General features: G+C 38.9%; 1 protein-coding gene across 9 annotated transcripts in view; it reads right to left on the reverse strand.

Annotated features, from left to right (window-relative positions):
• The window catches only part of TRPS1 (transcriptional repressor GATA binding 1), a 212,529-nt gene that overhangs the window by 171,658 nt on the left and 23,625 nt on the right, over positions 1-17,246 (reverse strand). For 6 of the 9 annotated variants that reach the window (XM_032131820.1, XM_032131812.1, XM_032131882.1 and 3 more), the window contains exon 2: positions 1,432-1,590. The exons of 2 other annotated variants lie outside the window; for them this stretch is intronic. In XM_032131820.1, the coding sequence (XP_031987711.1) occupies positions 1,432-1,468 (37 nt within the window). In that variant the 5' untranslated portion in view covers positions 1,469-1,590. The remainder of the gene's footprint in view (positions 1-1,431; positions 1,591-17,246) is intronic. One more of the 9 variants, XM_032131856.1, reaches the window with a different exon arrangement.

A 17,246-nucleotide genomic window follows, 5' to 3' on the forward strand; every position in this document is an offset into this window, starting at 1 on the left:
CTCTTATTTACATCTGCTCCACATGAAAGGGCACTATATGCTCTGTTGATAAAAACAGACAACTTCTTAGGGGAAATGTTCAACTTGTGTCTTGGGCTGGCTTTGTTGTCTTTGTGGTTGAGCTGATCCACAGGCAGCATGGGCTACAGCAAAGCGGGTTTCACACAGAATGCCGGCTAGTGTTACAGAAATTTTGACACTCCGTGTGGCCTTAATAGGTTTCTTAAATGCCTACTGTGATTCCTTACTGTAGAAGACACGTATGGTTGGAACCAAATGTCTTCTCTTTAATGCCAACCACACCTATCAGGGTACGTATGAACTAAATTGTACTTTTTTTTCCCCAATAACTTCTGAACCATGAAGTCACTCAGAACTAAGAGAAAAGAAGTATCTTCTGCTGTGGTAAGAGAACTATTACAATACAGACTCAGCCTACTAAAACTACATGCACACATATATAATTCATGGTATAAATATAGTTGTCAGCCTTTCAGCATTACTACTTCTCTGTGAGTCTCCATGAATGTTCTTGGTTAACACACACACTAAAAATATCTGTGAGCATCTCTGGTAGGTGTTCAGCTAAGTATATATTTTTCTACTGGTTACACGTCCCAAACCATTTTTAAAATAACTTCCGTTTAAATGCAATTCGTGGCAGACGACAGAGAAAGAAGTCCTGACTGCACAGTGAAGAAAAATCAGAAATCGAGAAAGTAAACATCATGACTGTTACCTCAGTCAAAATTAAACAAGACTAAATGCAATGTTCTAAAATGTTTTTGTTACAGATATTTTTGGCAGATAAGGAAAGCTTACAGACTTGCTATCTTTGTGACAACTGACAGAAGAGAGTTAGAAAAAAGGACAGAAAAAAAGTCCCTTTAAAGAAAAGAAAAATCTGGACTGTATACAGGCTAACTGGACAGTAGATCTAGATAGTTTAGTTCTAATTTTCCCAATGTATTTGTGAGTCTGGGTGTTAATGAAGGGGAAAAAAGAAAACTCAATCTCTCTAATGGATACTTCTCATGCAGTATTCTACACTTGAAGAAAGAAAGGAAAGAAGAAATAAGTTGAATTTAAAAGTATTTTTCCTTCTTTTTTTCTTCTAGCTTTTGAAAAGTCATCTGTCATTTATTTGTTTGATATTCACTCAAGGGACGGTAAGAAAAGACACGGGGATTTTTTTGTCGCTGAAATTCCACCACTATCATTTTTCAGAGACATATTATGTAAATAAAACTACATTTGCAATACTCCTAAATTGAAGAAACCATCCCCTAGCAAGTCATAAGTTAGATACAGAAAGAATATAGCCACTCTGAAATTATTATCTCTAAGACAAATAACAGATTGCACAATGTTTTATTGTGTGCCAAGAAAGTTTTCGGTTAACAATTTCACTTGAAAAAATAGATCACATACTTGTAAAATCATACCCAGCATTGACTTCATAAGGCATGTGGCTTTAGAGTGCTTTTTACAATTATTAATTCTATTAGTCAACTAGCAGGTGGGCTAATGCAATTGTCTTAGAAGATGCACGGAAGACACAGAAGACATTTTGAGAGCTGATCTGTATATCTGCAAAACAAAACAAAAAAAAAGGTTTTCCTTCCTAAATTATGCATTCAAAATACGGTTTTTACTTAAAAACATTATTATACCTACTGTACATTCCCATGCATCTATTACTGGGCACTATACAAATAGAGTCTGCTGGTCTCTATTTCCCTCAAACACGAGAAATCCCATAGCTCTCTTCTCCTCAGACACACGTGCTCTTGCACACACATGCACTCACACAAAAAGACAAAAAATTGTCTCAGACGTAACATTCACCAAACACTTAAACAAGTTTTAAGTAACTGCTGAAAATGAGCTGTAGAAAGTGTCTTAAAAATTCCCATGCACCATCATGGGACTGGCCTAATGGGATAGTTAATGGCTTCTAAACAACTGGTTCCATCAGCAGTTTTAAGTTAACCTCTGCTGGCTGCCTTGTGTTCCACTTGAAATGAAATTAGTGGTGTTACTTTTGTTGTTAGCAGGCAACTTCCCACTTCTCTAAAATGCCATTGCAATAGTAAGCACATTTGTTGGGGGCTAGTAAAGAAGCTGAGTGAAGAACAGTCTTTGGGACTGAACTACCTTTTCATCACTGCAAACAGTGATCTGCCCAAAATAAAAGAATTACTAAGCCTGATGTGAATGAAAGGACTTCTAGAGCAGAGGGAATTTTGGATAAGGCCCAAGTTGCAGTACTTGTCTTTGGGCTCTGTACTCCAGGGGTTTGTATCTTATCTTCCTTACACTGAAATTACCTTTAAACCACATGGGGTTTGGGGTTTTTTTAGCTGATATCATCACTCACACTATTTTAAAGTAGAAATAATAATAATAGCTATACGTACTTTCCCTCAAAAACAGCCAAGGCTACTCTATGTTGTTCATACATCTGCAAGATACAGACTCTACTGTTCAACAATCACTCACGTCAGTTTATCCCTGGAAACAAAAACTTCTGCCAAAATCAGTTTGTACTTCAGGATAATGAATTACCATGGTGACTAGTGTACCTCTTAAAAAAAAAAAAAAAAAGGAAAAAAATAACCCAAACAAACTTTGGTAATCAATAGTTTTTTAGTGGTGGAGATAATGGCTAATTACCTGCTGATCACCAGCTCCCCAGCAGGTCACTGTTGTTGCTCATTACTTTTACTGAATGTGATGGCTTGTCATCAAAGCCTATTGCAACAGAATGGTTATTGCCTGGTGCTTGTGCTGCAGTTTTAGGTCAGATCTTAGTCACATGCTCTTTTTAACAGAATAATCCAACTAGAAATATGTTTGAATTTTATGAGATGCCACTGACTAATCTTTGTACAAGTAGATGCAGAAGCAGATGAAGAGCAAACTGAGTCAAAGGTATATGAAGACTGTGATATTATCAGTCAATATGCTGCAGCAACAAAAAGTTAAATGAAAATACACATTTATATTCAACAGGCTCAAGTAGGACATCTTTGTTAAGGGATAGTAAAATTAATACTTTTACATTCATATATATTACACACCCACACAAAGACATATAATGCACATACGGCACTTGAACATCAATCATTTTCCCAGAATAATGCAGCAAAAAATCATTAACTCTCAGTGTCTCAGCTTAATATACATGTAATACTTACCTATCTCACAGGACTGTTGTGAGGCTTAATTAATTAGTGACTGTAAAGCATTTTGTGATCCTCTAATGAAAGGTGCTACATAGCACAAAGTATTATTAAAATCATTAGGACCACAAAAAAGCCCTGTGGAATTCCAGCCTACACTGTCTGTTGGGGTTGGGAGTGATCTTATTATTAAAAGGAGACCATCAGACTAATTTTCATAATTTTTTCAAGATTTTTTCCCCCTTTGCTGTTGTGATAGCATGTTAGTAGCTAGAAATTTAATCTGTATCATCTTAATAACATACACTCATGTAGTTTGTTACTGCAGGGCTAGAGAAGAGAGCAGGGCTTTTGGCATTCATCTGGCTTTCCCTTTTAAGAAAAAATAAAAAATAAAATTGAGAGACATATTTTGACACCTTCCCACACTCCACCCCAGCAGGACAGCTGATCATGTGAGATCGCAGGATACTCATGCTATAGCTGCATGAGAAAATAATGCTGTGGTTTTAATTTCTCTCCTTTTTAGACTTCTTTTTCCTTCACAAAAAAAAAAAAAAAAAGAAAAAAAAAGAAAAACAGAAGAAAAAAACACAAAACAAAACCCCGTTTATTACACATAAATAGACTACAAAGACTGTCTGCTGTGCTTCATATAAAAAAGCCCCAAAGTGTTCAAAGTGCCGGCTTCTATCAAGCACATAAAGTCCTAATCAATCTGGAGCCTCCTCCCTACTCTCCATACAACAACCAAGCAGCTGTAAGGCACACAAGCTCCGAAGCTGGAAAGCTCGTGTTTTGAGAGACTGAATTTCTGGGAAAGTGTCTCAGCGGCAGGCTCTGTCCCTCAGGAGTCACCAAGCACCCTGCCCTCCTCGGCAGCCTGTCCCACTGGGCTGGCCCAAACCTGTGCCGAGCACGACCAGAAAGTTAACAAGCTCATTAGTGCAGTCCCCAGTTCAAAGACCTGACATGTTTTCTAATTTAAGCGTTTTCAAAATAAAAAAAAATCTGTAAATAACACTGGCAACTCCAGGTGAAATTGCTGCCCTCACTGAAAATTAGATTACATTAGATGCAAACTACCCCAGGCTCAGACGCAGTGGTAGAGGACTGGCTAAAGCTTCTGCCCTTCTACCTTCCCTTGTGGACACTTGCACAATGAAATGACAGGAAAGAGACATGTACAGCTTCGCATCCCCATCATCTCCAGCTGGGACACAGAGCAGGAGGCAGTCAGACACGATGCTTCTCTCCCAGTTTTGCTTGTGGTTCTCAGAGCAAGCCTGCCAGCAAACAACCAACACATGGCCCTCCCTAACTTTTCTCTGCTGAGAAGGGAAGGGAAGAACAACCCCTTTTGTGTAAGTAACCCAAGAATCAGGCCCTAAACCACGGGAGGGCAGAATAAGCTTAATGACAAGCAACTGCCTCTTCAACAAGACCACCTCCTTTCTGCTTTGGCACAAGTGTCTTCATACACGATACAAGACAGGAGATGTCACAGCTCTAAGCAACTGACAAGTTAATTCCAAAAGAGTTTTTAATCTATACATGTTTTTCTACAAGCCCTCAAACTGCATGTCCACTCTTTCGTGGCTGAAACTGCCAAGGTAAAATATGCTTCCTCGTATCAGTAAAATTAGGCAGGATCAGACTTTGTATTTGGACAAAATGAATCTGCTTGATATTCTACACTCTGCATGCTTCACTGAAATTATGATAGCTTCATCAATCTAAAAAGTCCAAGGAGGAAACCATGGTTTATACGTCGTATTAGCAGAACAGCATCATAGCAAAACAGTGTTGTTTTTTCTCCTCCTCTCTTACTCTTTTGCATTTTCAGGCTCTTCAGTTTAGTCCCCGATCACCAATTTGCCAACGGCTGTTTGCAATTTTTTTCCCCACAAAGTGTACAACAAAGAGACAAGTGAAAAGAGCTGTGGTCTGTTCAGGCTTGCTCCTTCCCATTTACATTTACTTCCCCAACATCGATCGTTCTCAAATTTCTAAAGGTGCACTTTTGGACATCTTAAATCCTGCTAAGCTACAAAGTGCCACCACCTTCAAACAACTCTCATCAGATAAATCTCTTATTAATTCACATTGAATTAATTCCCAATGATCTTTTCTATTACCTTATGCTTCAGAGCACAGCACACATCAGTAGTCATCTAGCCACTGGAATAAATCTAACCTTTTCTACGGGTATAAAACAGACAGTTGGTCATTTCAAGAGAGTTTAGGAGTGGCATTTCAAAATAGATTGTTTAAGCCCACTTCCAGGCTCTTAGTTCAGTTTAAGCTCACTCCTGGGGTAATCACACAGACACTTTCAGGAGAAACTGAAGTCAAAAGGTGATGTGCCTAAAGAGGTGACATGATGGAGAATTTCATGCTCTCTTGCAAGCAAAATGAAGAATTCTAAAACTGCTTTTATTTACAGGCTCCTGAGCACAGCAGGTTGCAGCTCTGCATTTCTTACTGGCCTCCACTGCCATCCATCCAGGACGGGAGAGCCCAACAAGGCAAGATTCCCTTTGGCCTCGCTTCCAATCAAGTACCTAAAAGCCTTCTGTACACATGACAACCTATTAAAACTCAACGAAGCTTGTGAAACAGGAAAACTAACATCACTGACATTTTATGGATAAATTAAATTATCTACAGAGAAATGAAAAATTCAAGGTGTTCAAGGTGACGTGCAGGCAGAGCTCTTGGCTAGTGACTGAACCTGGGTTCTCTAGGTGTCCCAAGTCCATATCTCTCTCCTGTATGTATTTCAGTAAATAAAGCATCACCCTAGCACTTGGCAAAAGGCCAAGATCCAGTAATTTAATAAGGTACAGAAGGAGCATCTTGTGCAAAAATCTAAATGCTCCAATTTATCATGACAGTTATGGGATAAGCTGACATTTTATTTGTATGTAAATTAGTCTCCAAAACAGCTTTAAAAGGCAGCTCTTTCAGAGAATATTATGCCTTTGCTTCTCTGTTCTGCATTTATCTAAACTCAGATTTGTATATTAAAAGTAGCTTAATTTTTATGTATTGGTGCTGCTTTGCATGCTCCCCAATCTACTGTTATTGTGCCACGGAGAGAATCCAGCCTGATTTGCTTACTGCAATAAAGTAACTGACTTCTGCCAGGACTGACACCTTCGAGAGCCCTGCCTGCCATCCTCTCTGAATCTTCTGGTAATTCTATTAATTAGCTGTCATTACTCTTTATAGGATGCAGAACATTCCCTATTAGACAAAACCAGAGGTCCATTTAGTCTGATGTTCTCTTTTGGAGATACCAGATCCTTCAAAGAAGGTTCAACTGCCTTTGGATAGCATCATCTACTGCTGTGAAAAGTAAATTGCTCCTTACCCTCAATGCTTAAGACAGTGGCTTACTTTCTGAAGAGTAAGAGGGTTTGTAGGCCTTAATTATCTCTCAACATTCTACAATTTGTTTTTAAAGAAGTCTTATATATCCCCACGTCCAATAAAAGTGACCAGTATCTATGTCAACATTACAACAATCCTGATAGCAGTGACATCTGGTAGCTCTCACTTTACAATCTAAATCTGAAAAAAAAAAAGTAAATTTTAAGTGTTTTGAGTTTGCTTCTTGCCAATGGAGTAGAGTTTTCCCTCAATCTTGTACTAGAGAGAATCAAAGACCTCCTAGGCTGTGGGCACATCTATCACATCCCCACTGTTCATTCTGACTTTAGGGCAAACAACCACTGTCTTGCCAAACTCTTCTAGCAGGTGTGGCAATCTTACATGTTTCAATTTCTTTTCAGCCTGAGTAAACTCAGTGTTCCCTGTAATCCAAATGTCCTTTGAAGACAATGGGAGTTTAGGGTTTGCAAATGACTCAGAACTGAATCTGAGTTGAGTGTACCGGCAGAGGCAAGCACAGTGCTACTCTGAGATGAAGAGTGAGGAAAGAAGGTGACCTCCCGGCTCCCAGGCAAGAGTAATCAGGTATGGATACAAGAAATGACTCATTTGTTCTTTTGCACTAAGAATACAATGGACTGATCCTATTTCCCTTGAAGGTAATGGCAAAAGCTCCACTGACTTCAAGAGAAGCAAGTCTGAGATGTGTTGTCCCTTTCTGCCAGGCGAGGTCTGTGATGTGAGAGAAAGGCATCAGAGTTCCCTTGCTCAAAACCTCAGCCAAATGGAACCATAAATTACTTGCAAGAAGAGGAAAAGATGCAAGGGAGATAGAGGATGGTTTTGGCTAGCATTCCAGAAAAGTTCAAATAATTTTGTTTCCAACTAGAGGCAAAATCCTCCCATTTGAAACGGGGTTGAAATTTCAAAAACTGGGAAAGAGGTAGAAGTCTACAGTCTAGACCTAAAACAGTAACATTAAATCATCACTGGAGAGGGCATTATTGTAGTACTTTTTCAGCCAGACGAGAACCAAGATGAACATGAGTTTGCAAAAATATCTTTTTTTTTTTTTTTTTTTTTTTTTAATTTTTTAAATTTGGCAAGGGTTTCCAGACACAAGTTACATAGGTAAGAGAGGGCAACCAAGGGCAACCGAAGTTGAGCCCACATACATCAAAGCAGACTCTGGCTTTGGGTACCTATCCAAACTGAGCCTTCAAAGGTTCTGATGTTGCCCTATTGTTTAGCTTGAATCTTGTCTAAGCTTGTTCAGGAGAACCCACATTCAGAAGTATGAGAGAAGGGAAAAGAGCACACATTTTCCAAACTGTGATTGCAAAACAAAACAAAAAAATGTAAATCTACCTGCTTCAGGGTAATACTGGTAAGCGTGGCTAGCTATTGTTGCTCCATGCTTTTCAATTTCCATACATTAGCATTCATTGCCGACATTATTAAATCCAAAGTTATTTGGATGCTTTGATCAACAAATTGAATCTTGAGTCTATATATGATGTACCTATATTCACGTAAAGTTTACAAAACTATTATATTTCCCTATTCTAACTTTTTCCCCCACATGCTGTGAGTTTCCATATATCCCACAGCCATACATTCCAAACACAGACTATTTTATTTAGTAATTTATTCAAGAATTTAGATAAAAAGAAAAGCAATGGAAATTGTTTGGCATTCTCTATATAAACAGTTCCTAGACATTTGGGTTGAATCATCCAGTAAACTCTCATCTTGACATGCCTGTGACAGATAAAACTTTCATCACCAATATGCCCTCTTGACTAGAGATCAGGATACAGGGGATCCGTATTACAAAACCTCTTTTACCCTTTATGGCTATCACAAAAATTAAAATCACATTAAATATAAGCAACCCAGAATTTTGGCACTGTTCTTCCACTCGGCACAAATAACCCCACTCTCCATTGTGAATAGGGGAGAAACAACAGCAGTGGCAACCACAACAAAAGAGTGGATTGTGTGTTCCCTACACAAAACAGAAAGCTGTGCCTATTCAAGAAATCTTGGCCATTTGTCAGAAATTACAGAACTGATGTTGGAGCCCAATATTAGGTCCAGCCAAAGCAGTGGTGAATTACCTCGCCTTTGGAATCATCCCTGTTAACAAGGAAAGACTCTCTTGCGTCACATATCATATGGTCCTCATGCAGACTGAGAAATAGAGCCACCTTCTTAAAAAAACCCAAGGTAAAATACATTAAAAAAAAAGACCAAAGTGAATGCAAATGGATTCACTGAGTGGTTTGTCTATTATTTGCCCTTTTTATCTCTTATTTTTCTTTTGAAGCTGAGAAATGAAGTGAAATGCTGATGAGAAAGCTAGTCTTACAGCACTTCCACCTTAATAATTTGTTATGAAATGGCTTTAAAACAGCAGTATTTTTTGGATAGCCATAAGAATTGAGTACATGCATTCACTGAGGAGTATGATTTCTGTTTTACCCATTTCAATTCTGGTCGGAAAAGAGGGAAGGAGGGTGTGGAATAAGAAGACTCCTTGATACTCTGCTGATGTGGCCTTGCAGCCACTTCATGAGTGCTGGCAATCCTTTAAAATTGGCAAGGGGTGCCAGCACCAGCCTGCTGACTGCTGGATGAATATATATAGTGCAAATAATGCTGTTCTTGAATCAGTTTTTCCCGAACTCCCACATAAACTTTCCATGGGAAAATCTCATAATGCCTGCATAAGTGATTTTATGAATCTAGCTTTCAGCTTTTGATAGAAGATTTCTACTGGCTTTGATTCTTTATTGCACAAAGGGGTGGTGCCAAAAGCCCTCACATTAGCCTGGACCATACAGACATCAGAAATTTAATTTAAACATCAGTAATCTGCCAGGATCATAAAACACATAAAAAAAAGATTTAATATTTTTTTTCCCCTGAGAGGTAAATATGTAATTTCAGAAGCACAAGTACAACATAGGTGGCAGAATCTGCAAGCAGCAACATATAGACAGAAACTAAAACTACCAATGAGAGTAGAAATCTTCAGTCCGCAGAGACAAGGAGAACAGTTGTTTTATTCCTATTGAAGATATATTTTGAAGTAAGTTGGGCATTGTATATCTTTTCCAGCAATAATGCACCTAAATGTTCCTTAAAAAAATATATAAATACTTTTCTAAAAAGTTACAGAGAGGTAAACCCAGAGATTACACTAATATTTCCACTCTCAGAAATCCCTTGTACACAAGCAAGTCTTACCACATTGCTCCCGTCTTCCTCCTCAGAGGTGCCTTCATGCCACCTCAATTCCCAATTCGGTACCTCACCAGTTTTAAGAAATATCCAGCAATGATGTTGAGCTGATTTGTTGCACTGGGATATATCCCACAAAGAGTGAAAGCTTTTGCCATGTTTTCACATAAAAAGAAAGCAACTATTAAAGCAACTTCTGGGTTCACTGGCATTCTGGAGTCTAAAAAAAGTCCCAAAACTACTTGCAGAGGCTACAACAGCACCTTCTTTGAAGTAATGTTGCAACTTGTGCCAAGGAATTTGGGATGTACCTGAGATCTGAAGGTGCGGGCTACAAATTAACACAGCCAATTAGGTGGAGAAGCTGAGAGTCCAATACGGATGGGGTGAGATAACCACATCACATTAACTGAATAAAAGGACTGCCAAATGTGAGCCAGTTGGCTGAGTACAGATCATGTCATTCTGCTCAGCTAACTGCTGCCCATCAATAATCTGTTGCTGTTTGCTCTCCCCATGACGATCAAACCAAGCTAGGGCTGCTTCTAATTTTCCAGTCTAGGAATAGCTTCAGAACATCCACAACTCTTTTTTCAAACAACTCAAGAGATAAATGTTTCATCCACATATCAGTGTGCAAATTCTTCCCAAAATGGGACTAGTCAAGAGTAAATAATTACTCCTGTAACAGTTTTATCTGATAAACAACAAGACATAAGGCTGCAAAAGTGATCTTAACAGTTAGGAGAAAATCCAACTTCTAAAATTACTTGATTAACTGATACAGGACACAAAAACTGTGACAATTCTGTAGAGAATGTTTCACAATAGATGTAGTCATTTTTTAGGGATTAGTATTAGCTATAAATTTCTTACCCCCTGAAATCTGGTACAACCGGATTTATAATGCAAAGATGTCTTCCTTTGAAGAAGACAGAGATGAAATCAGAGCCAATTAAATGTAAGCATCTCTTAAACAATTCTTTTGTTAAGCAGTGTATATTGAAAGAATAAGAATACATGAGAGAAATTAGAAATTATCTTCATAATTTGGCCGTGGCTTCTCTTCTTATGAGTAATGAGAACAGCCCAAGATCACAGATAAAAACCTTAACGACATAAGATATTCGTAAAACCATTTGTATGTCGATAACAAGATGAGCATATATATGCATACATGACCTAAAGAACAGAGATTGCATTAAACCAATGTATTTGTGAAGTAGATGATACTTGGGTCTTCTCCAGCATCAAAATCTACTGATTAAACCAAACACAGACTTGAGTCTCCCTTTTTAAAAAAATAACCTCGTTATCATTGAATCCCGTATCATCTTGATAGGCCTTGGCCTATTAATAGAAAAATAATTGCTCTTTATGACTCCCAGATCTAAAGCAGCAATTTGATTTCCCATCCTCTTACATCCTAAGTTGTTGCAGCTCTGGATCGCCTTTGAGTCTGAAACAAAAATACCCAACAGCTCCGCTCATAACCCTCACGCTTCATTCACCCACAGCAGAACCTACATGTTGTTCCCATTTTGCCTGCTCACAAGATGGCACGCTTGTCTCACGCCAACTGCACAAATAAGTCTGTATTACACTCACAGCATCAAGGATAATTAAAGGTTAGGCACAGAGGTGGCAGCAACACGCTCCCACACCACCAACGGCACCGGCGGGGCTCCAGGTCTGTCTGCCTGTGTTGTGGTGCCTGAAACACCATGGAGGCACTGACCTGCTGCTTCTCACTTCCCGAGATCAGATGTGGGGATTCGAAGCTGCAAAGCCTGAAAGCTTAAGCCCAAACTGAACTTCATCTACGTAGAACTCTACTGGCCTCTGAGCTAAAGGGGACTTGTGTCATTCACAAGTACACTGTAATCTAGGCAACATACACACACTTGATTAGACTCTAAAATTACTGAAAATTGCCATCTCCCTTGCGTCTTCCTAACAGCTTGACATATCAATGCCTAATGTCTCATTATGTTTCAATTTGAATCATGACTGTAAATCACTGGAAATACACAAGAAGAATGAGACATAAGATTTGGATGAAAAAAAAATGAGGATGCACGAGAGACTGGACTTTAGAAACTTTATGAAAATATTAAAATAAGCAATGGAAACATCATATAAACTGAGAAATGGCAAGTCTACTGGAGGCGGTGGAATAAAGACCCTATGGTTCACTCATCACAGGTAGAGTTAAGGTTTTTTCAAATTTAAAGAAATTTTCTTTTTTCTCTTTTTTTCTTTTAAGACGTGGGTAATAGAAACAATAGGAACATAGGAATATTATTGTAATGGTTGATTTCACGGACATTCACTATACAAGACCTACCAAAACAGAAAAGATACCACCTTTTCATTCAACTGCAGCAAGAGTGCATAAAGTCAGGGACTTCTGCTTACATGGCAGGGAAGTACACATTTAATTGTCCACACAGGCCCTTCAAATTAACCTGTGTCCTGTATACAGGTAACCAGCTGCTAATCATTTTCTGCAGATCCCTGCATTTTGCTCTGAATTCACAACATCACAAGAAAATTTGATCTTTGAACCCAGCAAAAATGAAATACATCTTAGGCTGTACTGGAACTGGCATGTGAACACTGTAACTGGGGTTCAAGAAGTGAGGAAGTGTCAATGGTTTAGGCATCAAGATGAGCAAAAGGAAGACCATGTGCCAGCTTACACTGTCATAGCAATGCTGTGCAAGCTGGAAACAGTGAAGCCACATGAAAGCACCAGGCACTTCTCACTGCCAGTTAAACTGCTTCCTGTAATTATAAATATACAAAGGTTAAAGTAAGAAAATTATTACAATGCACTGATAAAAAATGAATTCTCAAATACTCAAAAAATTAATCAACAACAGTCTATCAGCATAAGATACTGTGGCAACACATAGTATTTCTGAAGCAGACAGCCTGGCACTTTATTTGCTTTGCTACGCGAGGAAAATCCAACATCAGATCGTGGGTGCATCCCAACTGTGGGATACTCTTCTGCAGCTCCCAGCTCCAAATGCTCACCCTGGCAACATCCCGACTACACGTCAGAAAATCTGGTTTGGCACCATTCTCCTAAGCATTTTGGACTCCATCAGTAGAAACGCAAGCGAACAGACAAAGTGCAACATGCGCCATCCAGCAGATTAGGATTGCAGTGTCTGGTCTGCAGGAGAGAATCAGCAACTGCTCAGTGCTGGCTTATGCTTCCTACAAGCACCCCAGCTTTCAGCAATATTAAAGAGACTTTCTGCTCTAGTTTATAAAGCCATTTTTTCTTTTTCTTTTTCTTTTTCTTTTTCTTTTTCTTTTTTTTTTGCTCCTTAAGTAGAATAGTGGATGATTAAAAATAGGAGAGGCAGACCTATGGTTAGGCAAGTAACCATGGACTGGGAAATGTCTCTTAATTTCCTTTGTGCCCTCAGAAAATCAACATTATAAACTAATTACTCCCACTCCGAAACAGCCATATCACTGCTATGTTTACACTGTTTTTGTAACACTCATCAAGAAGTGAGCCTGGTCTTGAGGCCAAATGACAAGGCAGAGACTGAAACTGTTCTATACTATTCTCAAGTCACTTCTTTCCATTTAAACTAGTCCATCAGGGTCTAAAAGTCTCATTTCAAACAGCTGCATCACAGATGAGCTAACAAGACAAATACTCAAGTGTGTTTATACAGAAAATACTAAGGAAACTGAATGATAACAAAAGTTTTGTATCTTCAGTCTAGAGAAGTACAGAGATATCATACAGAAAACTACTGCAAATTGTACTGAAAGTCGAAATGAAAACTAGTAGGGAAGAGTGCAAGCTCTGTGAAATAACAATCCCTCACACTTATATTAACTGTGATTGAAGAAGGGAAAAAAAGAAAGAAAAAAAACACAGTAGCTGACAACAAATACAAACCACTCCAAATCACACTTTAAAAGGCCATATGTCCCAGGCAAAAATTTGAGCAGAAACAGGTAAGTGATGATGTCACAGATGATACTACATTAAGAAAACCATTTTAAAATGTTCAAGAAAGATTAATTTTAAAGAAAATTAATGAAGCTATGGAAGATGTAACTCTTTTTTTTATAAACATGTGAAGTGCAGCTCATTTAGACTAGAAACACAATTGCTAGCAGCAGGTAAACATGAGGGAGAGAAAAGCTTAGGATCCAGTTGGCGTAAGAACAAATAGACTAGCCATGATTAACTTTGGGCTGAAAATGAGAAAGAAGGGTTTTAACTGACAAAGCACTGAGGCTATGAAACATCCTTCCACCAGACGCTGTCAAGGCAAAAAAAACTCTACCTAATTTTAGGATAAAGGTGGGTCACTTCATAAACAGGATTACATACTGTGGTTGATGTTCAAAGAGTTACCCATTGCTCACAATTCCCACAGAACTTCAGGACAACACACACAAATAGATTTTTCAGAGTATGCACAGCCTTAACATTATTCCTTAATGTTATAAATACACATGCCAAGGGCACTGTTTCCTCAAAAGCAGTTGGGGTGAAAGTTACTCTTTGTCTCTATCATTTTTTAAAAAATATTTTTATTTTCATAGTGACCTTCTGCGTTCCCTTTAAGGCCAATAGGTTTTAAAACACACTATCTTCTGCCTTCAAACTAAATACAAGGTATGTATTACTTACTTGGGCAGCAGGAATTAACTGTAACATTACCAACCTTTTGCGAAACAAGTCATCCTTTCTATCTACTGTCTTACCAGTCATTTATATGTCTGACTGTGCCATAGTTCAAGCAGGCATTGTACATTCTTTTTGTATTTTGAAGGTAGTTTAGGTATTAAAAATGCAATGAGAAGGCAATTCTTGAGCCCTCTGCATAGGTTTCACAAAAGACACGCCCAGAGTTGCCAATACTGCTTTGACAGAAGAATCTAACAGAGCCACATCTAAAAGTGGAAAAAAATACAAGCAAAGTTATTTTCAGTAAATTGTGCACGAAGACTGAGTAGGACAGCAGTCTACAGATAGAATCTGTAGAGATCTGATAGAGACTGATAGATTGAGTTCAGGCATTTTGAGACTACACCTTGCTGGTCCTCAAAAAAAAATTTTTTTTTTTGTAACACAAAACATTAAAATTCTGCATGTTACAGTTTTCAACTGAACTTAATCTCTTTGGATGAAACTAAACAGGTAATGGGTGATACCTGCTGCTTTCTGCTGAAGAAAATAAACCTTTTGCTCCAGTTCAATGGGGAAAGAATACTACCCATCTCCCTGCTCCTTCTTGAAGTTCCTAGATTGTTGCAACACCCTGTTCTCACATAATCCACAATGCCAAAACAGAGATGGCTACACAGAGAAGCCTGATGTGATAAAACTGACCAATGCAACTCTCAGAATACCTAAAAAGCTTTTTATGGGGTTCATTTGGGCCTGACCAACCTTCCCATATTATTTTGGTTTAGCTGTGTAAACACCAGGGCATTTGTTCCAAGTTTCTTTTTTCCACACTAGCACAATACACTACTATTGCTTTTTTCTTTCTGCTGCACTGAAATGCGTTTAAACATATATTTATTTATTTATCTATGGTATATACTGTCCGCTAGAACCATGGCTCTTTGATAATCCTTGATTTGGAAGTCCTTTCCAGCATTTTGTTTCTGCCTAACACATGAAGGTCTTTTTCCCCTTTAAATATGTTGGCGTTTTTGTTTCTGCTTGTGACAAAATGCAAAGACTTAAGATTTCCACCACTATGCACACAAAGCAGAGGGCAACCCTGACAGAGTTCAAAGGAAAACTTGGTTACATGGTTACATTTCTCATCAGGAGCAGAGTCATCGAGTCAAAGAGAGGGTGCCACGGGCAGATCCAGGAGCCAAATGCGTGATTTCACAATGGGCTTAAGGCCTACTGGGCCTGAAGGGGCCCTGCCCATCCCTTCACCACCGTCTGCAGGCCCAGGCCATGCCCTCTGCCTGCACCCACACTGGCCGAAAATGCCCTCCTCACACTCCAGGGCTGGCAGGGGGCCTGTCAGACTGTGCCTTTCCGTGGAAACTCGGGCTTGGATTAAAAGAGCTCACTTCTCCTCTGGACAGCCCAGCTCCCATCTCCTCCTCTGCCTTTGCACACTCAACCAGCATTGGAACTAGTACCAGTCCCACACAAGCCAGGAAAGGATCACACACATCTGAAAAGCCTCCAAACCAAAGCAGTATCTACTCCTCATCCAGAAGGACAACAGGGCAGGTCACCATACTGAAGGCCCTGGGCCAGGGGCCACACTCCTTGCCTGGCTGGCGGCTGCTGCACACCTGCAGCCCGCCTTGCCAGCACACAGGGAACACAAAGCCATCCATGACAGTGACGGGGAACAAAAATAAGCCAGGCCTTGAAGGAAGGAATGGTTAAAATGTCTTATTTAAAGAAGAGAGAGAGGGTAAAAAAGATGTCAGGAGAAAATAATCTTTATCTGGCAGGAAATGTAAGGGCTGTCTTCAGAAAAGTAAAATCATTATTGCAAGCAAACTGATTCATTAAGTAACATGCAGAGGAGGATTATAATGCCCTCCTTGTCATTAAAATGCTTTGAAACTATACTTCTGTCAGCTATGCTAATGATACTCAGCTTTTGTATTACACGGCAGAAGCTATGCTCTGGCTAGAAGTTGGTGTGCGGTGTTACACTGGAGTTCATGTTACAAAAGCAATTACTAGTTCACATTGACTATAAGTGTGTTTAAAATGTACAGAAAAGCAACCATACCATACAGAAACCAGATGGTAGGGTGATGAACTGGTCCACACCAAGAGGCACATTCCCCTTCCACCCAGAAATCTACTTTTCTAAGTGAAAATCCTATCTCTGGCATATTTTTCTCCAAAATAAAAAGACTGCTTGAATGCTGGAAGTCTAACCAATTTTTTATTTCCTTATGTCCACATCTGAATACTAAAGACGAGCACTATTAGAAATAAACTATTCATTTATATTTACCTTATTACCTGGTAGAAAGGAGTTTTATTTCAGTGAAATTAAGGTCTGGCGTATTTTGATGACTTTATGTAAGCCCTTATTAAATATAGCAAAATTCAGGCTCCAAAACCCAGTGGAATTGGCACAATCAAATTTCTATGTGATTTATCAGCTTCACTGTCACAGTAACTAACTTGGTGCATTTCTTTGCTTGGTTCTCTCTGTAAGCTGTCAGGAGAAGTCACTCTATCAAACAGAAATGTAACACTATTTTTATTGCTTATCTCTTTTGCCTTGGGTTACATCAGTAAGTCATCTCCCTCTGTCAACTTGACAAGAATCTTTTTGGTGTTGACCTTAAAAGGACACAGCTGTGACAACTTTGGTTTGGGTTGGTTTTTTTTTTTTCCCTGTTAATAGTTCTCAGCTGAATATTTGGTTT

The sequence above is a fragment of the Corvus moneduloides genome, chromosome 1 (genome assembly GCF_009650955.1).
Source record: "Corvus moneduloides isolate bCorMon1 chromosome 1, bCorMon1.pri, whole genome shotgun sequence".
Lineage (NCBI taxonomy): Eukaryota > Metazoa > Chordata > Aves > Passeriformes > Corvidae > Corvus > Corvus moneduloides.